The sequence below is a fragment of the Elephas maximus genome, chromosome 15 (genome assembly GCF_024166365.1).
Source record: "Elephas maximus indicus isolate mEleMax1 chromosome 15, mEleMax1 primary haplotype, whole genome shotgun sequence".
Classification (NCBI taxonomy): domain Eukaryota; kingdom Metazoa; phylum Chordata; class Mammalia; order Proboscidea; family Elephantidae; genus Elephas; species Elephas maximus.
In genome coordinates this window covers 70,771,576-70,798,191 of record NC_064833.1, presented here as the reverse complement: position 1 = coordinate 70,798,191, position 26,616 = coordinate 70,771,576, and the positions used below count along the sequence as shown (strand labels likewise).

Genomic DNA, 26,616 nt, shown 5'->3' with positions numbered 1-26,616 from the left:
CCATCGAGTAGATTCTGACTCTTAATGACCCTATAGGACAGAGTAGAGCTGCTTCATGGGGTTTCCAAGGCTGTAATCTTTACAAAAGCAAACTGCCACACCTTTCTCCCAAGGACCAGCTGGTGGGTTCAAAACGCCGACCTTTCGATTAGCCGCAGAGCGCTTAACTACAGCAAGTAGGCAGATAACACAACCATAATCATGAAAAGAAAAATAAAAACTTTTTCAGTTTAGTGAACAGCATTTACTAGAACTCTAGAGGTTACTGGGGACCAAAGGAAGCAGATGTCATGAGTCTATCACTTGAGGAAAGTTAAAAAAAAAAAAAAAAAAAATGAGCTCATGTGGACAACACAAAGCAAGAAACATAATGTGTCTTACTTAAGGAGGCGTAGAAGGTCGGACATGGAGCTGCTCAGTAAATAACATGAAGACTTGTTGTTTGATCCACGTGGAAATAGGGCAGCAGTGCAAAGGAGAAGATCTGAGAGTGAAAGGTTTGTGGGGAAGTGGGGAGAGGGGCTGGAGGTGCGTGAAGAAAACTTCTCAATCATTTGTATAAGAGTTTAGGAAAAGAAACTGCACTCTTTAAGCAAAAACTCCAGGACTCTAAAATGTTGACTATACCATATTAACATATTGGGACATAAGGAATTTTACGATTCTGATCCTCCTTTTAACGATCGGAGGAGGTAAGGGGGAAAAAATCCAAGGTATTATAAATGAAGAATATGGATGTTTATATAGCTCGGACCTGGAGGTGGGGGCTGGGGCTTGGGGTTGAAGGTTGGGAATGGGTGTGCAGAGGTGAGGAATATGCTGACCAAACTCGTTCCTACGGCTCCTCTCCACAGCCCACTATACTAATTCAGGACAGGGTTATGCTATCGGAAAGTCATTTTTCCTCCTGTTACTTAATGCCTTTCCTCTATTCTTCCACTGTCCCATCATTGAAGGCCTAGCTTAAGTCCTATCTTTGCAATCAGGTTTTGCCAAAACTTTACCTCTGGGAAGCCCCACTCATTAATAATTGATACCATATAATTTATCTCTTCATGAGAATAATATTAAACAAGTCTAGGTTAATTTTGTTTCCATCCTGACCATAAAACCAGTTGCCTTTCAGTTGACTTTGACTTATGGTGACTCCATGTTTGTCAGAGTAGAACTGAACTTCATAGGGTTTTCAATGGCTGATTTTTCAGAAGTACATCACCAGGCCCTTCTCCCAAGGCGCCTCTGGGAGAATTCAAATCTCCAACCTCTTGGTTAGCAAGCGAGTGTGTCAACCGTTGGAACACCCAGGCTCTCCATTCTGACCATAAGTTCCTTAAATTTACTTGTTATATTATCCCGCCTGCCTCACATAGAGATGGATACACCACGTCTGACTCATGCCTTTGAAGAGTTTCATCTAGGCTGTAGGGGAAATGGAACTGTTGCTTCGTAAATTCAATCCCGTGTGGTAAATGACAAAAGGGTTCAGTGAGAATATGACCATTACAGAGAATCAGGTGTAGGGACAGAAGAAGGCCTCTCCATAGCTTTTTTAGGGAGGACTGGGGGCAGCTTGAAAGGAACAACTTTAAGGCATCAGAAGATAAAAAAGTCAACTTCCAGGAATGAAAAAGAGAATGGGGCAAAGAAAAATAACCAAATAATAATTGGGCTTATTTCTCAGATTTTATCTAGTAGGCACACATTTTACTGGTTTCTGTTTAAACTAGATGGTATCAAAGGCACGTCTTACAAAAATTAAGATTATAAACACAACTTTAGTTTAAATTATACAAAGAAAATTAAACACAGGACCTATAAGCACCTTTTGGAAAGATATAAATATCCTGAACCTCCAGGAAAAAAGTCCAGCCGGGTTTCAAGTCAAATAAAATTTTAAATTGATAAAGTATAATGGATTTGGAACAGTTCAAAAAATCTCACTGATTTTGGATTCAAGTACAACCCCAGAAATGGTCTAAGGATTCCCATCCATATACCGTATGGGCATCCTACCTCATTCGATACCACACGTTTTTAATACAGCTATCGGCATTCTAAGAGGCCACTGATCTTACAGTACAGGTACAGGCCTCCTATCAGGCTACTGACTCTGTTAGCTCAGATACTGACAGAGCCCAGATATGTTAATGAAAACAAAAGGCATGTTTGCATACAAAGAAGTCCCTGGGTGTTGCAAAACAGTTAAAGCACTCAGCTGTTAACTGAAAGGTTGGAGGTTCACATCTACCCCAAAGGATCTGGGAAGAAAGGCCTGCTGATCTACTTTCAAAAAATGAGCCATTGAAAACCCTATGGAGCACAGTTCTGCTCTGACATACACGGGGTCACCATGAGTCAGAATCATCTTCATGGCAACTGGTTTTGCATATAAAAAATTTCAAATTCAGAATGTAACAACATGCTATGTTTTTACAGTCCATTTATTATTTCCATTATCTCCACATCCATTGTCTCAGTTTATTTCTACCATCACTAAGTGACATGGTTTAGGCAGGAATTCATATCTCCATTTTCCAGAAAACAAGATTTAAAGAGGACGGTGATTTCTTTGTCCAAGGTCTTGTGGTTAGGGAGTGACCTTTGTCTCTACTCGCAGGTCATCATTTTTCCCCTGGAACCCTGGTGGTGCAGTAGTTAAGTGTTTGGCTGCTAACCAAAAGGTTGGCAGTTCAAATTCATCAGCCATTCCTTAGAAACCTTATGGGGCAGTTCTATTCTGTCCTATAGGGTCGTTACGAGTCAAAATCGACTCAATGGCAAAGAGTTAATTTTTCTACTTTACCATTTCAAATTCACCTTTTAGGTTTTCTAGTTCAGTAGGTTGACTGTGAATTGTATTTTATGAAAAGTGATATTCATTTTTAATTATACAAGAAGCACAGAGGCACAAAGAGTAGAGACAAGGGCACCTGAGAAATTTAATTAAAAAAATTGGAATCTATGTCATATCTAAAAGACTTCACTACAACTCTCTTAGGCTAGTAACTTTTAAAAAAGTCAATGACATAAAATAGCCCAGGGATAGCATATCACAAAGATTCTGCTTTCTTTTTGTCACTCTTAGGGGTTCCTACAGAGAAACAGTGGCGGTCTTGTCAACCGGAACAAACAAGAAACAGTCTTGCTAGAAGAGCCTGTGTGGGCCACCAGTTGTATAGGTGCGAAGCAACTGTAGTTTAAAAACAAACCAATCCCCAAAACTTCTACTTATAAATCTTCACTACTTTTCATCGTTAAGAAGGACAGAGTCTATGTTGATTTATAACATGATTTAAAATATGAAGTCAAAGTTTCCTGTGTGATTTAACCTGGAGAATATTGCTCAGCTATTACTACAAAAACTCAGAAAAAAAAAAAAAAAAAAGAGTACCCTGTAGGTCAAAGGTCTACTTCACAGAGAACAAGGACTCACATTAAAAGCCAGAATCCCAGCCAACGTAAGAATGCTGGAACCTGCTGGGGCCTGTCTGGGCTTCCCGTGTTGTAGAGTGTTTTCTAGCACTTAGTCCGCAAGCAGGATGCTGTTTGTCCCTCGTGTATTTTCACAGAAGCCCATTTGCTTTCCTTCCCTGGCCTCTTCGCCATGGGCTATGTCTATCATCGGGCACGATCTATGTGGCAGAAGTCAGTGCAGCTCTCTGGGGAACAGCCTCTGAAGGCCAGATGGGCTATTTAAAACCAGGTTTTTTTTTTTTTTCCTTTCTTATAACAAGGATTTCAAATGACGAGGTTTTCCTTTTTATCCTAGTAATCTTTTTTTATTTCCAAAGAAAATTTTAACTTAGGTAATAAAAATGACAAATCCTTTACATTTATCTCTGTTGATATATTTGTATATACTTGAAAAAAAAAATTCACCTAGACACTTAAATCAGTATTGATCACTGATCTATTATTGCTGTAGTTGGATTTCAAGAGAGTTCCACACAACTTTCAATACTTGTTACTTGAAATAGAAAGTGACAAAAGAACTGAAAAGATATTATCTCAAAACATCAAACTGAAGCAAAAAATCTAAACTCTAAAAAAGCCAAGAGCCAAAAAAAAAAAAAAAGAAAGAAAAAGACTAGACTGGCAAAGTGATTAAGGAGAAAATGGGAACATTAGTGTGAGCTGCAACAGCTATTTCTAACTCCAACCCTGTCATGTCGTTTTATGTTGGGAAGTTAAGTGAAAAGTTCAAACACTTTCTCAGAGTACAGTCATACATTTTTATAAAAAGGTTTAATACATACTTTCTTAAAACTCTATCTTTTGGAGTTATTCCTTTTGAAAAAAACACCATTTCTATTCCTAACGCCAAACTTTAAAAGTGAAACAGTACATTTTGCTATGCAATGACTAATAACCTGAAACAGTTAAGCTATACATTTGAAAAACCACAGACAAGCAGATCAAAAGAAATAAGGACGATGTTATTGCATCATTCCTACTTCGTAATGAGGCACAGAGAACGGAGGCTTGGATAACTGTAGAGCCCTGAGTCCTTCACATGCCCTTTAAACAAGCTGCCCTTATTTATTTTCTCTCTGCACTAGTTTGAATCCCAATCTCTTTAACAGAACGAACAACACTGCATACAAAGAGGGAGTTAGGATTTGTGTTATTTTCTTCTCTAAGTGAGAGCAATAAAGTCTGAAGGAAAATAAACAAAGCGAAGTTTCCAGGGCAGGATGGGCTTAGTACATGTACATCTGTGTAGCTCCTCCTATCTATCATGGCAAATCCTGACACCTTCTCAGGTGCAGAATGACAGGAATGTCCTGCACCATCACCGCTATTCTGGGGCCATAAAACACTCGAAGAGGCATTTTATACCACTGTGGCAATCCACTTCTATTTAGTAGTGTGAACACAAGATTGCTTTGAGCATACTAAGGTGTTAAACCGGAAACCCTGGTGGCACAGTGGTTAAGAAATACAGGTCGGCAGTTTGAACTGCTAATCAAGATCTTTATTACGCTAAATTCCAAATGCATTTCCCAAAATGAAGAGAACCAGAATCCTTATGAATCTTAATTTCTAATTTCTACTGCAACACAGTCCTCTCCAACTCCAACAAATGTTTGCTTACTTTAGATAAATACTAGATTCTAGGAACAAAAATATGAATAAAGACAGTCACAACCCTGAACCCTCTAGAATCACCAGAATTTCATAATAACGGAATGCTGAGTTTTCCTCAAAGCCGAAGCTTAACCAGTTAAGTGACACAACTCAATTTTATTTCTTTATTTAGGTGAAGATCTTTTACAAACGCACTGAATACTTTCTTGCTGCAAACAGAGTACTAAAGAGAATTTGATTGTTCACGTGACCCTGAATCATCACTAGGAATAGAGTTATTTTCTGTGGGTGGATGGAACTCTAAGTCTGTATCGTAAAGTTTGATTGCAAGTCAGTTGCCCCTTTTACATAAAAGGAGAATAAAAATTGTTTATGACACACTGGGCAGATAGTCTGTAAAATAGGTTAGTAAATCAAAGGCTGAATAGCTTCTCCTAAGTGGTTTGCTTACCTTTGTGTTCCCGCACACATGCATGTACACACTCACAACACCAGCTTCACTCTTGCTACCAGTGTCCTTTGTTTGTGAGCAGCACTGAAAATACAATCTGCTCTTCGACACAAATGGCCCACTGATCTCAGGACACCCTCTGTCCATCCAACAGCAAATTCATTTGCCTCAGGTTTGCCACTGAAGTGTGAAGAAAAACCTCCTCACATCATTTCAGGACTTGTGCCAGAATTCTAGGCACAAATGAAGTTTTTGAAATTAAATCTTTGATGTTGCAATTTGATGAGAATCCAACAAAATGCGTGATGATCAGTAAACTCTCCCCAGAAACACTGAGCACAACGTTGGGGAGCAGGAAGATGTTCAAACGAATAGGCAAGAAATCCACCTCTTCAGGGTGAACTCTACAGTTGTCTAAGAATAGAAATAATTTGTCTCTCTCAAATCTAAGTTCCTAATCTTTCACTGGATGTATAAAAGGAAAAAAAAAAAAAAGCAGAAATAGAATTTTCTGGCAATCTTGGTGCAAAGATGAAAGCAGTCAGATTTCCCCATCACCAAGTTTTACCTTATGGGATGTCATGGATTGAATTGTGTCCCCCAAAAATATGTGTATCAATTTGGATAGGCCATGATTCCCAGTATTGTGTGACTGTCCACCACTTTGTCACCTGATGTGATCTTCCTGTGTATTGTAAATCCCACTTCTATGATGTTAATGAGGTGGGATAGGTAGCAGTGATGTTAATGAGGCAGGACTACAAGATTGGATTGTGTCTTGAGCCAATCTAAGATATAAAAGAGAGAAGAAGCAGAGACATGGGTACCTTGTACCACCAAGAAAGTAGTACCAGGAACAGAGCACACCCTTTGGACCCAGGGTTCCTTTGTGAAGAAGCTCCTAGTCCAGGGGAAGATTGCTGACAAGGACCTTCCTCCAGAGCTGACAGAGAAAGCCTTCCCCTGGAGCTGATACCCTGAATTTGGACTTTTAGCCCACCAGATCATGAGAGGATTAACTTCTTTTTGTTAAGGCAGTCCACTTCCGGTATTTCTGTTACAGCAGCACTAGATGACTAAGACATCGATTATTATTAGTATTACTGCATGGTCAGATCTGCAGCTGGTCATGGCAATGGCACAGGACCAGACAGCATTTTGTTTCACTGTACTTGGGGGCGTCATGAGTAGGGATGACTCAATGGCAGCTAAGCATAACAGAAGCTAATAATAACAGTATTAGTGCATGCGAAACAAAAATCCTATCCCTGCTTAGCTTAAAATGGCATGTGCTGAATGCATTCAAACCTGCCATGACAGAAGCATTGAATATTGGAGCCAGAGAGTCCAGACAGATCACCTGGTCCAAACAAGGGCACTAAGTTAAGGATAGCCTAGTTTACAGTTGGCTCTATTGTTAGGGAGTAGATATCATTATCCTCCATATTCAAGATGAGGAAACAGAGAGGTAAAAAAGTCAGTCCAGGTGCTGAAGGCCCACAGAGAGTGATGGTGGGATTGTTAGACAGGCTGTCTAACTCCAGAACCTACACTGTTAACCAGGGTGCAAGATTTCGCTGTATCTTTAGTCCCCTTCTATGTCTGATAGAACCAAAGAAGAGGTCATCATAAATTTTCTTTAAATCAATCAGCATCACACTTATGCTGAAGTATGACGTGAATGATGAGACCATTTGAGTTATCTGGGCTATCAGAATATATCTTCTAGTATTATGAAGTCCTACAATTATGATATCCTATTAAACATCTGTGATAACCAATCATCATATCTTGTATTTTAAAGGTTGAAAATATCTTCCTGGAGAAAAAAACTAGGCAAAAATATCCCCAAATCACTAAAAAACATATATTCTGATGAAAGATTCTAAGAATTTTAACAGCTATAAGAGATTGATATAAGCAAAAATCATTGTTACAATTAAGGATAAACAGAATTTGGGGAATTTTGAAAATAATTTTAGACATTGTATTCATAGAAATTAATTTTTTAAAAAAAAGTTTTAAAAAGACCTTCAAAGGTTAATGGACTCCTATAAGTAGGCACACAAGATCATTTAATAATGGTGAAGCATTTTCACATTGCATTTAATAAATGCATATTAACCTGAATGTAATTATTTATGAAAATCTGGCCGTAAGTAGTTTACAGCATATTATTTATCATTATCCATCATCATATCAGCAAGTTAAGTTTCAAGTAAATAGCATATTATTCTCTGGGTTGATATGTGGAGTCATACTATATCCAATCATCTAAAATTGAGTATAATACATTATAAAAATATCCATATGAAATAATATCTCAATCATAGAATAATGAATCATTGATATCTCACTGAAAAGGGCATTCAACCAGGGGATGAACAAAAATACAAAAAAACTCCAATGCAATCTCCGATAGGCCCAGATGCAATGACACCCATGGGTAGAAAAGCGAAGATATAACTGATGCTATAGATGTCCTATTTCTTTGTACAAATTAAGAACTTTCCCCCCTCCAAATTCATGTGCTTTTCTCCCCCTTCATTTCTTTTTTTCTCTATTCTGGCACATTTATTATCCCCTAATAGCTGCTCAGTCCTCTTAGGAACTGTTTCTACTGCACACACTTTTGAGCTGGGAGGAGACCAAGATAAAAATAACTCAAGTGCGATATTTCTCAAACTATCCTTCACATACTGAAACTTTATTAAAAATACAATAACAGTGTGTTGCTAAAAGAACGAAAGTGAAAAAAAGACATAGGAAGTACAAGCCACATTTTTATTATTTGATTTTGCAAACAAAATTCACTGTTGACTTACTATAAAAGTATCCGAATGCTTAAATCTCAATTTCTGTACTTAACTCATTGGGGACTGGTAACCAAGAGCCTGCAGATGGGTTCTGGACCAGGAACCACAAGCTCTACAGAGGGTAGTTCACCTGCCTCCTTCTCACCTTTAAGAATCCGCTTCTCCTCAAGGAGACCTGGATGCCCTGTGGAGAATAGGACCCCCCATGGAGCCCTGTTCACGTCCCTCCTAGCTCTTGGAGGAATCTGCAATTGTATAATTTATCTGCTTCCTTGTCTACTGTCTCTCTCCTAAACAAGAGTGAAAGCTCTATGAGCAAATGGACTGCCTTTGATCCATTTCATCGCTAGAACCTAGGACTATTAGCTTTATTAGTTTAGTCTCTCCATTTCTTGTTTTCATTCTTTGTCCCAGTTGAGAGTCAACATGTGTAGCGACATGGCTCTTTTACCAGGGCAGCTTAAAAGTTTTGAAATCAGGCACATGAGTGACAACCTCTAACAATAACTGCTGTCTGTTGTAAGACAGTTTTTATTTTCTAGCCCACCAAATATCTCAAAACTTCATAATCAGGTATTTTATACCAAAGACAAAATCAAATACAAAAAGATTAAGGATCTGGCCATATAAATGTTTAGTTAGTTGTACAGAAAAAAAAAAAAGCTCTTAAAAATGATAAAATGAAAACACATCTACAAAATGCTACAAAATGTCAAGAACGTAAGGTAAGAAAGAATAAGACAAAGATGAACACACCCAATGACGACAGGAAAAAGATGTCTCTTAAATTAAAAACAAAAAAACTGCATATTAACACAACAATGAAATATTTTTAAAAAATACCCAATGTTTGCACTCTTTATATACAGTCCTTCCTTGTGTAAACATACAACAAAGCCCTAAAATACTATATAATAGTTTACCTAGCAATTTCACACTTAAATTTATCCAAAGAAAACAATTAAAAATAAGATATTCATAGCATTGCTCTAGATGTCCAATAACAGGGGAGTAGTTAAATAAGATGCACATGAATATGGTGGAGCCATTAAAATGGTGGTGTCAAATATAATTTATTGATTTGAGAAAAGGTTTACAACATATTTACGGAAAATAGCCGGTTGCAATATAATACTAGATCATACGGTCCCATATTGCATATCTAGAAAAATATATATCAAAATGCTCACAGCAAAATGTGTGGGATTACATGTGATTGTAATTATTTTTGCTTCTCCCTATTTTATAATTTATCTACAATAAATAATATTAATGTAATGGAGAATAAGATTTAAAAAAAAAAAACACTGAAAAAGATAAAAGCTATAAAAACTCCTTCAACCAAAAAGTATCAGTCAGGGATTTAATTCAACTATGGTTTTGTTCTAGTAAGGGGCCAAATCTGATCTATTAAACTGATTTGTAGTAAAAACAAGATTATTAAATTGTGTGAGAATTATTCTCAAGAATTTTCTGGACACATTAACACGATAATAATCTGCTAATTACAAGTGATGCCTATGTATTTTTGAAAACACATATTTGATAACATAAACTTTCAAACTCTCATTCCATTTGGCCTGCACTTACTCTTTTGTTGTTGTTGTGTGCTATCGAGTCTTCTGACTCCTAGAGACTCTATAGGAGGGAATAGAACCGCCACATAGGATTTCCTAGACTGAAATCTTTATGGGAGTAGATCCCCAGGTCTTTTTTCCCTCGGAGCAGCAAGCGGGTCCACCAGGGCTCTTTGCACTTACATTAAATTCTTCTCTATAGGCTCAAAAACAGAACCAATGGAATGGTCCTCAGAAGTAATGTGACCTCCTGGCCTTCAGTAGATCATGTCAGTCAACATATATACTCTTTCCAGAGCTGTGATTTTTCTCCACATTTAAAAAAAAAAAAAAAGTTGCTGTCGAGTTGGTTCCAATTCATAGCGACCCGGTAGGACAGAGCAGAACTGCCCCATTGGTTTTCTAAGGCTGTAATCATTAAGGAAGCAGACTGCCACATCTTTCTCCAGAGGAGTGGCAGGTGGCTTCGAACCACTGCCTTTCGGTTAGCAGCCGAGCACTTAATCACAGCACCACCAGGTCTCCTTTCCCCATAATAATAATGAAGAAAACAGTCTTTAGAAAAGTTGGTTGGCAACACCAAATGCAGAAGTATTTAGCATATACCATACCACAACCTCTTACATGTTTGACTATTTTTTTTCCCTCCTTTTTGAATTGATAGAAGCAAAGGTAGAAAACTAAAGCTTCACAAAGAATGTTAGAGCGTGTTGTAAAGAACCTTAGAGATCATTTAGTTTAATCCCTTGATGTTATAAACGTGGAAATTCAGACCCAGAGAGTTGGTAGGTAAAGAGCTGAACTGGGTGCCCTACCTGTAAGGCCAGTCCACTTTCTATCATAATCCACCAGAACTCAGATTCTACTTTAGAAATTAACTATGAGCCCACAGGGTTAATGAAAATAGCAACGTCAGTGTGTATACAGACCTTGCATCTGGTAGCTGTATGGTGCCTGTCCAGGTTGAGGGGTTCCAAAGCTTGTACCATAGCTTAGAAATCCTGTCTGTCCAGGTGACTGAGACTGTGACAATCCACCTTCAGTCTTGATGCCTGCCCACAATGCACCTAAATCAGTTAATGATAGCTTATCTATCTGTTCATTTTCAAAAGCTGGTAAATATACAAAATATACACTCACACACAACTGCTCAGTCACAAACGCTTCCTAATATTAGCTTAACAGCAAAGGGTACACATGCTTAGAGTGAAATACTGCAAACTACAACTATGACTTAAAAATTCAGAATTATTTCAGATCCAAATGCCTATTAACTGTTCTTTCTTATTGTTTTTCTGAATTCAGCTTTCTATAAAATGTAAATCTGGTGATATCATATATATATATATACTTCATTTTGATGTCTTGCAAGAGTTTAACAGCTTTACAGTCAAAAAGATGTGACCACAATTAAATCTTAGCTAAACTATTCCAAAAGTTGCTATGTTGATTAGTGTCAAAATAAAAATCCTATGATCTAAAATGTGCCTAATTAGAGCCTCTAACTCACAGCAGTTTTTCTTTTCTTTCTCTCTTTTTTTAAATTCTTTGCCTTTTAAAGCTGATTTTAGTCCACAACCCATTTTTAAGTCAGAAGAAGCAATATTGGGCACAGAACTAAGCAAGCCAGGGAACCACCTTCTCCTGAGTATCTACAGCCTATCAGAAAATAAGGACAAAGGAAGTAGAATACTAAAGAATCCTATAAAACAACAGAGTGATTTAGAAATGAAAGCGGTTGGCCAGTAGTTCCTTTTTTATCCCTTTTAGTTTCGGATATTATTCAAACGTATTTTTTTTAATGTGGTCTAAAGTATGCATTTTTTTATCATATAGTAATACAAAAAATAATGTATTTATGACACCAAAATACTTCCCAGAGCTCCAGGCTGACGTCCTAATTTCAGGACTTGGGTTTGGCAGCAATGGTACAGGGCTCAGCCCTACATCATAATTAAAGACAGTCATGAAAGTTAACAACAGTCCTTAACTCCCACAGACAAAGGGGAGGAACATTTCTGCCAAGGGAATTCACATATTTGAATAATTTTACTTTGCATTTAAGATAAATGGTATCTTTAGGATCTAAAATACACAGTATTCTTACTGTTTATTTCCATTTTAGGGGAATTTCATCAGTAGAATGAGTTAGGTAACTTTCCTAAGGCAGTGGAAGAATCTGACTCTTGGCTGAGAGAGCCTACTCTAATTCCTGCAGTATCTCTAAATAACCTGATAATGACCTTACCATTTATTTAAGTCTTAACATTAAAAAAAAAAAAAAAAAAAAGTGCTTTCACTGTATAGACAATCCCAAACCAATCAAGAAACCATACATATAAATGGTCCCCAGAAAAACACCTGCCCAAGACAGGTGGCTTGATGGCTCTAGAAACTCCCTTTCTTTCCATGTCGTCCTCACTAGGGATTTCTCCCCCTTCTCTCTCCATTTGAGGTTATAATGATCCGCTGCCAGCCTTTACCTATACCACTTCTATTTTTAGCCTGGAGCTTTGGGATGGGCATCTTTGTGATAAGAATAGGCAAAGAAAAGGCAGTAAACACCCTTAGCCACGCCCATCTCCACTGCTTCTACCCACAAGGTGGCAAAGTCATCTCAATGGTAGATGCCAAGCTGATCCAGTGAAGAACAGTATGAGCTGTTCTTCCCTATTCATCTGTTATTCACACTACGGAAAGGTATCTCTATCTTTTCTTCCAGGGTCTAAGAAACAAAGTCAGGGGGCACAAGACCTTAGAGAAAGTCTTTTAAGACAATCTGGACCATGACTATCAGTAGTTAAAACCCTACACTATATGCTCTTCCTTCATGAGCAAGAGATGGGGGAGAAGACTGCAACTTTTTTCGATGTACTGTGAGCCAAGAGAAAGGGAATCCTGGATCAGAAGCATTAAAGCAACTCCTAATACTCAAGAACCAAAGAGAAAAAAAAGGGAGAGATCAGAAAAATGCCAAGAAGTGAGAATCATTTTTGGTACATCTATAACCATGGAAGGCCCTGGGACCAAAGCCCTTTACACCGGGCTTCACTCTAACCACCTCACTGAGCTCCACCTCTCACATCAAAATCCTCATCCTCGCTACTAGTTCTATTCTAAGATTCCCTGCTCACCTCACCCTCTTGGAACAACTATTTCAGACAGCAGGGACATCCATTTATGGTTTAGAACTGGAGGAGTTCTTGCCCCACAGCCCAGGAACTGACAAAGGGGGAGGCCCAGGTCCTACCACGACTGAATCAAAAGGAGAGAGGAGGACAGAAGAGGATTTGTGTAACTGAAAGACATGGCAGGGACAAGAATGGTGTCTTCCTATGGAGGCACAGGTAGGTCCAGAGTGCCTCAGTATTATTTGTACTGGAAATACAACTTTATTTCAAACAATCACCTTACAAAAAATTTTTGAGAATATAAACTGGGGACTGCTGTGACTGAAATAATAGAATTGAGGCTATTCAATTCAAATCATAGATCCTTTTTCTTCTTTCAGCTCAAGAGTGCTTTAAAAGTAACATCCATAGATAAAATAAATTTGAATCCTATCTAATGAGATATCTTGAATAAAATTATGCAAAAGAAAGAGCATTCTAGAAAGTCCATTTTAAGACTGTTTCTAAAGTCTGCTTCAAAAACGTCTAGCTAGACTAACATTCAATTCTGAGAGTTTAGAAATAAAATTTTAAAGGCTGAAGTTGTACACAATTTGATTTTACTTTCTATGTCTTTGATGAGAAGCCTATATATGGCAAATTTGGTTTGCAGTAAAAACGAAGAATGAAAAGGAATAAAGTAATTCCCTTCTAATTATTGATAAAATGCTTTAAAAAAGAGCATTAATTCTTTCCATATACTACAGAAAAGAATATTACAAAGGAATAATACCATCAAAAGTATAATTAGACTGGTCACAAAAAAAATTTCTAAAAGCACTAAATTACTAAAAGAATTAACAGATGCCAAAGCAGATATTGTGACCATCCTCTCAATGATTCCAGTTACAATTTCAATTTTCAGTTATTAATTAGAAAGAAACTACAGACATTGTCAACAAAATAGGCCCTATTTTATGAGATGCTTGGCATATAGTTATTATGAACATTCTGAACTGGTCAAGTTGCTTTTTAATATGAGGATACTTATTCTACCAGTCCTTTCCTCCAAGCTTTCACAGACTTTTCTTGATGACTAGATTCATTTTTTTTCTGAATAATACATGCCAATAATTCATATTTTACTATTTAGTTCCATTTGTTTTAAAGTGAAGGGTAAATTGCAATTCCTTTGAAGAAGAGGTGTTTTGAAATTCTAAGGTTTTGATTACATGTTGAGATTTGCTGAAGTTTATTTTTAATTTACAGGTATTGACCCTGTAACAATTGAGTTAAATTATACCAAGATAAAGATAATCTCCAGGTGGGAAGGAACAAATGGAGATGTGAGCTTTAAATGTTTCCTGATTTGCCTCTTTAAAGTACAGCCCAGGCGGCGATATACAGATCACTTTTCCTAATGGTTGATAATGCTGACATTTGATAATACTACCACACTCAAGTTTACAGCAAGGGTCTGTTGAATTCCACTTGTACTTCCCTAATCACAGTTAGGTATCTGATAAATAGGAAATGGATCTTTACCCCAAAAGACTTCATCCATAAAAGTTTTATTGCAAATATGCACAAAAATATTTTGGATTTCAGAGCCAGGCGCTCAAATGGCAAATTAGGAGTTGAGATATAAACGGAGAAAAACGAGAGCAAAAGGGCACATAAACCATGCAATCTATTTGCCACCTCTGACCTCAAGATAAGTAGCAACCAGTTCTCATGATGGAAAGAATCGCATTCAGAATTTAGGCACAAAAGGTGACAGCACTTTCTAAAGTAACCCAGGATAGTCAATTTTTAAGCATCTGTCCTGTAAATTTTTAAAAATGCATGTATGCCCGCTGGTTCACGCCACTCACAGGGGCTACTCACCATACGAGGAAATTCCGTACGGCTGTCCTGGCTGCGGGTACGTGGCATACGCTGTAGCTTGTTGCATTCCTGTGGTAAACTGTGTCTGCCCATAGGCGGCCATAGTTTGTGAGGAAGGGGTAGGGAGAATATGTGGGTATTGCCTGCTACTTGTCAGAAATGACAGAAAAGAGAAAGCCCACGCATTAGACGGGAACATGCAAGGTGACTGATCGACAACTACATCATAAATTCCAGTTAGAGATGATGTCCTAAAGCAAAACTTGCAAATATCCAAAGTACTGAAATGCTCAGTGTCCCTACGAGATGATGTGCCAGGTAAATGTGCATAAACACATTTAAGTCTCTGTGAAACACGCTGTAGTTTAAATTAATAGACAACATGTGGGCAGAGACATGACTTGAAATAAGGTAAATGTATACTTATAAAAGGTACTTATTGATTATGAGAAAACACGTCTTACTTGGAAGGATAAATCTGTGGTGGGGAGAACTGGTGAGTTGGTCTCGGGCTGAAGTTACTGCTTCCGATTGCTGGAAGACAACAACACAATAATTAAAGCAACATACAAAATATGTATAAAACATTAATATATTTTGAACTATTAAAAAAAAATCAAACCCATTGCCATCGAGTTGATTCCGACTCATAGCAACCCTATAGGACAGAGTAGAACTTCCCCATAGAGTTTCCAAGGAGCGCCTGGTAGATCCGAACTGCCAACTTTTTGGTAAGCAGCTGTAGCACTTAGCCACTACGCCCTTTTGAACTATAAGTTGATCATATTTGACCTTTTTGTTCTGCAGAAATGACAAATTCATATAGTTTGACTTCACAGGATGTTAAACCACTTTTAAAAACAGTTAAGTGGTTCTGTTTTTAAATTGACTCATAGAAAAAAAGATTGCCAATTTTCAGTGTCTGTCAGCATGCTGGGATGGTTTTTACAGTGGCAATACTTTAAGAGGACATGGAGTTCTGGCTATGCTTGGAGAGCCATGCTGAAAGGGGAGGTATGAGGTTGAATTGCAGGGTTGGGCAGGAACGCAAAAGGTCATCTGGCCTATTGTCTGCCTTCAGCGGGAACATACAAGCCTAAAACTGTATTACCAAGAAACATGGTCTAATCTTCTCTCAGGTGAGAAGAAATAGGATAGATCCTGATTTGCCTGCATGGATTTAGCAATTTTTTTTTTTTTTTAGTAAAAATGCATTCCTATAACTGCCTTAAATTTCTCAAGTTGCAAGCTAAGCCTGTCTTTTCTTGTGTTGATCTGGGGTTTTCCTTTGCCTTTCAGTTATGTGTGTTCCACTTCAGTGTTCAAGTTAAAAAGTTTGTTTTTTTTGTTTAGAGGCATTTAAGCATTTAAGCAGAATTTAATTTCTTTTTTATCAGATAGACTTGATTTGATATGTTTGGAAATGCACTAAACTCTCTTAGCAAACATTCTTTTACACTCATTTTGAACTAAAAAAGCAAAAATCCATTTTAACATAAAGCCTTACAACAGTTCTCAGTGTCTTTCATTGTAAATAAGGGCAATCTAAATTTTCAACTACACACACACATTTACATCTATGTTTCTACTTATTTTTACTTAATTTTTGCTTAACTTCTCCCTAATCTAACTGGCTAAGATGTATATTCTTTAGGTACAATTATTTTATGATGTGATACACTTAGTTTCATCTCCCACCAATAATCCCTGTTTTCAGAGGCTCTAAAAAAAGAAAAATAATTTTTTTTATTATTTATCAAATGTATCCCACATTAAAACCCTCTCATAAGGTTCCATCCACTCAACAGTTCATGTATTTTTCATGAAGTCACATCCTTACCTGGCTGCTTCTCAAATTTAATTTTCCAGCTTGGGATTGGTATAACAGTGGCAGAGTTGGACTAGAACCTCAAAATCCATGAACAATCTTTTCCTTTAATAACAAATAGGCCTGACACGGTGACAATACACTAGATCTAGATTAGTACACATCTTGCAAGCTGCCAGAAAACTCTACCATCTGGTTGCCAGTTTGGCAGAGACAGAGTTTTTATTTAAGATAGGTCAGGCTAACCCAGCTGGCCTTCCCCTGTCTTCTGGCACATGTTAAGTCACTACTCTGTTACAGGCACCGTGCTAGATACTGCAGAGCAAACATGCAAAGACAAGTTCGGTCTCTTACACATGGGGAGGCTGACCCACAAACAGCCGTGAAAGGGTTTGTTAAATGCTGCACTGCAATATACACAAGGGAGGGAATAGTGAGAGAGCACTTGGACTACAAGGACGACTATCTGCCCAGATCATCTGTGACTACAACCTCTTCTACATCTGTTTTCTAAGCCTTAAGAGAGGCCAAGGATAAAATAGACTTACTCAGCAAGTCAATGGCAGAGTAATACCTTACCAGGACAACCCCAAACCCAAAACCAAATCCAGTGCCGTAGAGTTGAGTCCGGTTCATGGCGACCCTATAGAACAGAGTAGAACTGCCCCATAAAGTTTCTAAGGAGCGCCTGGCAGATTTGAACTGCCAACCCTTTGGTTAGCAGCCATAGCACTTAACCCCTATGCCACCAGGGTTTCCAGGGCAACCATAGTTAAAAATATATATTTTTTAAATGAAACAACAACAACAAAAACTCAAAGCCCCCTAATGATGGAAGCCACAGCAATCTCTTTTATTCTTTTCTAGCTCCATGGTTGTGTTTTTCAAACTGTGATTTTCAAATCATGACCCACAAAAAGTACTCAGTGCTTTTTAAAAAACAGGATAGAATAATAGAGTAGAAGATACCAGAATTGTTATACAGGGTAAGGGTATATTCTGTGAGGCTTTGATTTAGACTATATGCATATAGTGTGTGCGTGTGTGTGTGTGTGTGTGTGTGTGTGTACATGAGGAAAGAGATCTGGGAGGCTGCAGAGTGTGATAAATACGAGCACAGGCTCTGGAATCAGAATTTAATTTCAGCTTAAATTCAAATCCCAACTCTTCCATGTGGCCTAGGTTATTTGATCCCTCTAAGCCTTAGGATGTTCTCCTACAAAATGATGAAAATAATACTACCTACACCTCATAGGTTTGTTGTGAAGATTAAATGAGATGATTGACCCACTATCTTTGCCCTCAAACTTGTCCTTCTTCCTGTGTTATTAATTCTACTCAATTGACAGCATCACCATTGTCCAGAAAATCCTTAAAGGTAGAATTCTTTGCCGTTATTTCACAAACAGGGAAATCAGACTTGGTAGAAGTTAAGGAACATGTCCAAGCAAATAAATGGGAAAGTTGGTCTTTTTCCATAGTAACATACCATCTCCTGACTGCCTATCTAGGCAAAAACCTCAAAATCAGCTCATTTTTCCCTCTGTGTCATGACCTTCAAGTCATCCGCCAAAATAAAACCAAATCCCTTACGTCAAGTTGATTCCAACTCATAGGGGCTCTATAGGGCAGAGTAGAACTGCCCCATAGGGTTTCCAAGGAACAGCTGGTAAATTCAAACTTTGACCTTTTGGTTAGCAGCCAAGCTCCTAACCACTGTGCCACCAGGGTCCCTCAAGTCATCTACTCATCACTAATCTAGAATTGCCTGTTGTTTTGTCCTGAACACTCTACCCCAATCTCATGGTCCTGGTTCAGATCCTCATATCCTCTCACCTGGACAATTGCAATAGCCTTATAGCTACTTTCCCCGTGTCTTGCTATGTCCACCCAGCATCCTCTGACCCTTAGGACTACCACCACGGTGAGCTTTCTTAAATGACAAACTTCATTGTGTCCATTCTCCAGCTTAAAATCTTTCAACTGCTCATATTATTCCTGGGATAAATTCCAAATTCCTTGGTGTGATATACAAAGAGGTTCAAGCTTCAACTCCCTCCTGGGTTTAGTATCATCCAGCTCCCTGGACTCCAAGATCGCCCATACATGCTGTACCTTTTCATGTCTGTCTGTTGTTCCTCCTACCAGACCCTTGTAATGTACTTCTGCCTTGTAATGCACTTTCTCCTTCTGCTTGACACGTACTCCTCCACTGGGGCCAAAACATCATTTTCTCTTTACGATATTGCCTTCCTTCTCTGCATTTTCTTGGAACTTGGTAAATACTGGCGATGTAGCATTTATTACATTGCTTTATGGTCAGCTTATAGATGTTAGTTTCCTCTGCTAACCATGAGCTTCTGGGACCAAAGATCTCTTAATTCTCATTTATTTCCTCAGCACTTGATAAGGCCTGGCATGTGGTAAGTAATCAATATACCAAACCAAAAAAGGAAAACCAAGCCTGTTGCCGTCAAATCGATTCTGACTCATAGCAACCCTACAGGACAGAGTAGAACTGCCCCACAGGGTTTCCAAGGAGCAGCTGGTAGATTTGAACTGCCAACCTTTTGGTTAGCAGCTGAGCTCTTAACCACTGTGCCATCAGGGCTACAATCAATACAGAATATTTGTTTAGTGATAATGTGAGATTTAAGTCATAAGCAAAATAGATTTTTTAAGCTAGAAAATGACTTACAATATGGTCAAGTTATTTTAAGCTATTTGTAACATATATAATAAACCTGACTCAGCTCTATGACAGTATAAATAGGAGTAAATAGTATTCCTTCTTATATAAATGCCATGAAGAATGTCTGATGTTGTCCAGGCGTCTTGCTGCCTCTTACTATGTGCATCTAAAATTACTGAATACTTAATATGCCATAATAACAAGCCATATCTTTTGGGCTTTCTCTAAATCCAAACTCCTGCAATTTCTGTGTGGCCTGAAGTCAAGAATTTATCATCTCATACCTCAAATACCTTCTCCCTAAATGTTCTAAAAATCTCTTAACTTTTTAAACAGTAATCTAGGAATTCAGATTAATTTAAATTTCATGGGACCAGGATAATAAAGCAAAGGAAGGCCTCCAGGTCATTTATCAAGGTCAATAAAATGGTCATCTTCCCATTAACCACAGAGAATAAACTCCAAACACCCATGCCACAGAGCCTTGGGACACATCTAGACAACTAATACCTCTCTTTGTTTTGGAGTCCCTGGGTGGTGCGAGTGTTTAACACACAGGGCTGCTGACTGAGAGGTTACCAGTTCAAATCTACTCAGAGGTATCTTGGAAGAAAGACTCGGCGATCTCCTTTCAAGAAATCAGCCATTGAAAACCCTATGGAACACAGTTCTACTCTGACACACATGAGATCACCATAAGTTGGAATCAACTCTGTGGCAACTGGATGGTATCTTTGTTTTACCGCATTTATTTCCGATTACTCAGTTCATTCCTCTACTTCTAACATATAAGTTCAAGAAGCTCCCCAAATCATGCTATAGGAAGAGAAAGAAGCAGCCAAGGTAAACAATATTTGCAAGCTTGAGAATCCACTGGGAAGGAAAACAGAAATCCCAATATAAACATGGCCTCAATTCTCTCCTCCACCAGGTTCCCATCTCATTCATGTCAACATCATTCACCCAGATGATCAGGTCAAAATCTAGAAGTAATTTTTGATTCTTCTCTTTTCCTCATAGTCTTTTATCATAAGTCCAGTCAGCTCCCCCTTGAAAACATATTCCAAATCTAATAGTTTTCTACTTCCTGTTTCTCTGTGCTCTATTCCAATCACCACCATTGCGGCAACCATGAGAATGCATCTCTCTGCTCTACCACCGCAGGACCGTAACTGACCAAGACTCAGCTGCCAGGCTCTGCAATTCATCTACGTAAATGTGAGGAGGCTACACTTCTCTTGGGCTGTTCCCAGGCAACGACTGCAGGTGTCAGGGATACTAAGGCAGCCTGTTCCTACAGACCTAGGACTCTAATGACCGCTGAATTTGGCTCGGGGATTTCTCAATGACCTTGTTGACATGTCCTTAGACTGGGAGGAGGTCTAGGATGTTCCCACTGAGCCTTATCTTCCTTCCCTCTCCTCTCCCCTAATAAAGTCCTTGCACACTTAATTCTGGCTTAGTGGCTGCTTCTTGGAGAACATAGGCTAATCGTTCTTCTGAAGCAGGGAAACGCTAGTCTCCCTGCTCCCACTAGCCCTCTCCCCGCTCCCTTGCCAATAGTGCATTCTCCACAGGACAGTGATCTTTTAAAAATACCCTCATCTCAAAGCCCTCCACTATCCTCCTATCACATTCTAATTAATCCAAACTTACTCCCTCACTTCACTGAAATTTCCTCTCAGAGGCTCTCTTCCTCAGGCCATGTACTCTTTCATTTTATCGTTATCAGCTTTTGTTTTTTTCATAATGTTTATCATTTCCTATTTACTTACATTAACACCCATTGTTGTTGTTGTTAGTTGCCATTAAGTTGGCTCTGACTTATGGTGACTCAGTGTACAACATAACGAAATGTGTCTGGTCTTGTGCTATCCTCACTATTGTTGGTATGCTTGACTCCACTGTTGTGGTCACTATGTATTTTGAGTACCTTCCAACCTAAAAGGCTAATATTCCAGCACTGTATTAGACAGTGGCTGCAACAATGGGCTCAAGCATAACAATGATCATGAGGATGGTGCAGGATCACACAGTGTTTCGTTCTGTTGTACACAGGGTCTCTATGAGTTGGAACCGACTCGAGGGTACCTACCAACAACATATTAGACAATATTTGGTTGTGATTCTTACAGCTTTCACTGGTGAATTTTCAGAAGCAGATTGTTAGGCCTTTCTTTCTAGTCTGTCTTAGTTTGGAAGCTCTGCTGAAATCTGTTCACCATGGGTGACCCTGCTGGTATTTGAAATACTGGTGGGATAGCTTCTAGCATCACAGCAATGCCACCACAGTGCTACAACCTGACAGATGGGTGGTGGACACTGACGCATATCATTTGCCTATTTACCGTCTATCTTTCCCAAAGAATGAAAGCTCCATGAGGTCAGGAACCTTTTCTACCTTTCACTGCTATATTCTTACTGCTAAAGACTTTGCTTGGGATATAGTAGGTGCTCAATAGATAATTGTTGAATGAATTAATAAGACCCTAAAAGTAATATTCTTTTAGGAACAATTAAAAAAAAAAAACCATATTTGTCACTCCTGATCATTTTTCTCCTCCAGAAGAAGAGACTATATTTTTAATTTTCAAATACCACCAGACATCAACTTTGTATGATCAATATCATCAATGGACATATTACTTTTATAAATTAATAAGAAACTTAGGCATATTGGAAATGGCAGAAGCAGCAGGCAAGATATCTTGTAATCTCTAAAAATGCATTATTTTCAACCCCTGTTGTTCTTAAGGAAACCTTGGTGGTGTAGTAGTTAAGTGCTACAGCTGTTAACCAAAAGGTCAGCAGTTTGAACCCACCAGGTGCTCCTTGGAAACCCTCTGGGGCAGTTTTACTCTGTTCTATAGGGTTGCTATGAGTTGGAATTGACTTGACGGCAACCGTTTTTTCCCCCTCTACTCTTAAATTTTCAATCACTAAAATATTGCTTTTCACTAGTAAGTAATAAATGAACAGAACTTGACTATATTTTAAAAACACTATAGACAACCTTGCAATTTTCAACTCAGCTACATACCTTGGAAACCCATTCCCTCTCCTCCAGTTTCCCCACACCAAGATATCTGAGCGACTCCCCTGAGAAAGAGTAAACCCAGCACCTCCTTAACACCTTAAGATGCTAGGGTTCCTTGAAGGACAGAGGTGGAGATTGCTAATACCAGCAGCAGAGCAGCTACGTTTCTACTTTATCCTTGCAGTCTATTTCCTCAGGACACTAAGAATAGGCAGAATGGGAATTTTTAAGGGCATGTGAATTTTTATGCCATCGTACAGAAGGAATATGGTGGTGATAGCAGAGGCTTGGAAACTGCTTTGTCCAGACTCCTCTTTCTCTTATAAACCCTAAGCCCTGGTCACAGCCACTCCAGCATGCCAGGATTTTTGGATCTTTGCTCATTTAAAAAAAAAAAAAAAAAGAGTATAAGAATGTCCATCTATCTCCATGATGCTCTGTGCTTCCCGCTCCTTTACCCAACTCCTTAGCTCCCCCAGTCCTTTCCTCTGTGTCCAGGTCCACAGAATCAATGCATGGAAAACAAAATTCCCTATAGATTCAGCCTCGTTAATGAATTCTCTCTCCACTTTCGGCAAAGCCCTTCTCAAGGTCCTAAGACTCCGACATTTTTTTTTTTCCCAAGTAGAGGCTGCTTAATCCCTCAAATTACAGATATCAAAAAGACTGGTAAATAGATACTTTATCCTCATTGCTGCTTCTTCCAAACTAATATTCTCCTGGTCTCCCACAAAGCCCTTCCTTTCCTGAGGATCATAACAGCTCTTAAACACTTCCATAAAAGACCCACCTCCTGGACACTGTCTCATATTTATCAAGAACTTTAGTATTTAACTCTGTCTTCTGACAAGTTCCAACATTACTTTGGGTTATACATCCAACACTTCTCTTTCTGACTAGCTCTCAATTCTAGACTTCTACTTCAACCATCAAGCTCAAGACCACATCTTGGATCTTGTTTTCCCCATTCCACACTTACTCCACAATCTCAAACCACAATCATATTGACCAATTCATTTACTCATTTAGCAAACATTTACCAAACATCTCCTATGTGATCAACACCATGATGGCCACAGGGACTATAAATGAACAGACATCAAAAGATAATTTTAAAAGTTGTGATGTGCAATGAAGAAATACAAAGAAGTAACGACAGAAGCACATGGTGAAGGCCTTACTGAGTTTTGCAATTAAGGAAAGAACATCCTGTCTTTTCAGAATTTTCATTAATTTGTTCTCATTTCACTTTTTCTCCAACCTCATCAAGGCACCTAGGACCCCTAACATCTTTATTTTCTCTCAATTTATTAGCCCGTTCTGACTTTCTTCTCTATCTATCCTGCATACGTAAATAATTATTTTAAACCGTTCTCTTACCAATACCCTCAATTCTCTTGCCTCCATATTCTCCCATGTCCTACCTCCTCAACCCTGGATCAAACCAACTGTCCTTTTACCTGGGCTGCTAAGCCCTTGTAGAGAAAAACTGGTCACCGTAAAGGCCAAATCTTCATTCATTTGGACCCTCCACTCTATTGTCAACACCTCAATCCCCCTGACTTAGTTATCTAGTGCTGATATAACAGAAACACCACAACTGGATGGCTTTACCAAAGAGAAATTTATTCTCTCACAGTCTAGGAGGCTAGAAGTCCAAATTTTGTGTGCCAGCTCCAAGGGAAGGCTTTCTCTCTCTTTGGCTCTTGGGAAATGTCCTTGTCATCAATCTTCCCCTGGACCAGGAGTTTCTGAGCACAGGGACCCCAGGGTCCAAATGACATGCTCTGCTCCCAGATCTTTTCTTGGTGGCATGAGGTCCCTCTCCTCTCTGACAGCTTCTCTCTTTTATATGTCAAAAGAGACTAACTAAAGATACAATCTAATTCTGTAGATTGAGTCCTGCCTCATGAACATAACTGTCTCTAACCCTGCCTCATTAACATCATAGAAGTTAGGACTTACAACGTGTAGGATAATCACATCGCATTACAAAATGGTGGACAACCACACAGTACTAGGAATCATGGCCTAGCCAAGTTGACACACATTTTTTGGGGGGTAACACAATTCATTCTATAACACCCACTTTATGCCTCTAAGCAGCCTCATATTTCTCCATTTCTTACATCCTCCATTTTAATCATCTCCAAATTCATATTTTGAGTCACTTCAGAGGAAAAAGGAGAGACTAACTTTCATTCCTTCATGTATTCATTAATTAATCTAGCAAATATTTTAGTGCCTAATATGTGCCAGGTACAATTTTTGATGTTGGGGCTACAGAGGTGAACAAAACAAGACAAAAATTCTTGCCCTGGTGGAGGTTACATTTTAGTGGGGGTGAGGGACAAGCAATAAACATAATATGCAAATAAATAATATAGTTTGAAAGGTTCTAAGTATTATAGGGAAAAAAATCATCAGTTTAGAGACTGCAACACTGAGTAGGGTGGTCAAGGGGGGCCTCATGGAGAAGGTGAGATTTGAGCACAGTCTTGAAGGTGGTGAGGGAGACAGGCAGATCTCTGAGGAAGAGTGTTCTAAGCAGAAGAATTGCCACTGCAAAGGCCCTTGGTTGGGAGCATGTCTGGCATGTTGGAGGCCAGCAATGAGGTGAGGGAGGTTACCGAAGCCAGATGGCAACAGGGCTTTTAGGCTATTGTTAAGATGCAGCTTTTACTTGGAGGCCAAAAAGACTTTGGAGAGTTTTAAACAGAGGAATCAGGGAGGAATTCCCTCAACACAATGCTATCGTCTCCACTTCAAAAGCATGTGCATTACCTTCCATACACTCTTCCCTGATGTTTCTGTAGAAGAATCATTCCTTTTCTCAGCTCAACTACCTCTGCTTTGGATTTAAGCCATTGTTGTTGTATCAGGGACTTCCCTCCGTCAATCATCCAATCCCTGATTTGCCCACACCTTTAACCTCTACCTCTAAAAAGTTTACATCTGCAGTATATAACCACCCCAGCCTTCCAAATGCCATCTTTCAACCCTATATCTGTCTCTAATGCGCCACCACCATCTCTTTGCCTTCTTTTATGATTATGTGCTTGAAAGGCTTTTTTCTCTTCCTTGTTTCCACTTCCTCACCTTATTTGTTAAATCATCCATTCATTAAACAAACTTTATGAGCATATCCTATCTGCTAGGAGCTATGTTAAAACCAAAAAATCACTGCCGTCAAGTCAATTACCGACTCATAGCGACCCCACAGGACAGAGTAGAACTGCCTCGTAGAGTTTCCAAGGGGTGCCCAGTGGATTCTAACTGCCGACCTTTTGGTTAGCAGCCGTAGCTCTTAACCACTACACCACCAGGGTTTCCAAACTATGTTAGAGACACAAAAATGAGGTATGTGAGTGGAGACAGGAAAAATAAAGCCCACCAGTCCTCTGAAAATGCTCCCGCATGTCCTCAACGATCTCCCAAGAGCTAAATCCATAGATGCTTCACATTTGCTTAATTTTTATTTTGACATAATTTGAGGCTTTCAGAAAAGTTGCAAGAATCATAAAAAAAAAAAATCTCAATATCCTTCACCTAAATATTAACATTTTATTACATTAGCTTTATCCTTTCCTCTATGTGAATATGTGTGTACATACACACATATCTCTCACATTTTGGAGCATCGTAGATATGATGTTCCTTTGTTCATAAATACTTCAATGTTTATTTCCTAAAAACAAGGAGTTCCTTTACCATAGCAATCAAAATCAGTTAAAACAATGATATGATACTATTATCTGTAGATATCCATTAAAGTTACTTTAATTATCTCTCTATAGCGTGATTTTTAATTTCACTTTAACATTATTATTTTTTAATTATAAATACATACATAAAACCAAAAACACCTGTTGCTGTTGAGTTGATTCTGACTCACAGCGACCCTACAGGACAGAGTAGAACTGCCCCATTGGGTTTCCAAGGAAGAGGCTGGTAGATTCAAACTCCTGACCTTTTGGTTGGCAGCTGAGCTCTTAACCACTGCGCCACCAGTGCTCCAATACATACATAGGCATTGTAAAAAAAAAAATTGAAGAAATAAAATTCAAATTATATTCTACCAGACAGCCACCATTAATACTTATACATACATACATACATATGCATATATA

General features: G+C 38.6%; 1 protein-coding gene across 9 annotated transcripts in view; it reads right to left on the bottom strand.

Annotated features, from left to right (window-relative positions):
- EYA1 (EYA transcriptional coactivator and phosphatase 1) overlaps positions 1-26,616 on the bottom strand; it is a 438,130-nt gene that overhangs the window by 120,175 nt on the left and 291,339 nt on the right. For 6 of the 9 annotated variants that reach the window (XM_049853551.1, XM_049853550.1, XM_049853557.1 and 3 more), the window contains 3 exons: positions 15,394-15,463; positions 14,930-15,078; positions 10,862-10,999 (listed from right to left, as the gene is read on the bottom strand). In XM_049853551.1, coding sequence (XP_049709508.1) covers positions 10,862-10,999; positions 14,930-15,078; positions 15,394-15,463 — 357 coding nt within the window. The remainder of the gene's footprint in view (positions 1-10,861; positions 11,000-14,929; positions 15,079-15,393; positions 15,464-26,616) is intronic. The other 3 variants (XM_049853553.1, XM_049853552.1, XM_049853554.1) reach the window with 3 other exon arrangements.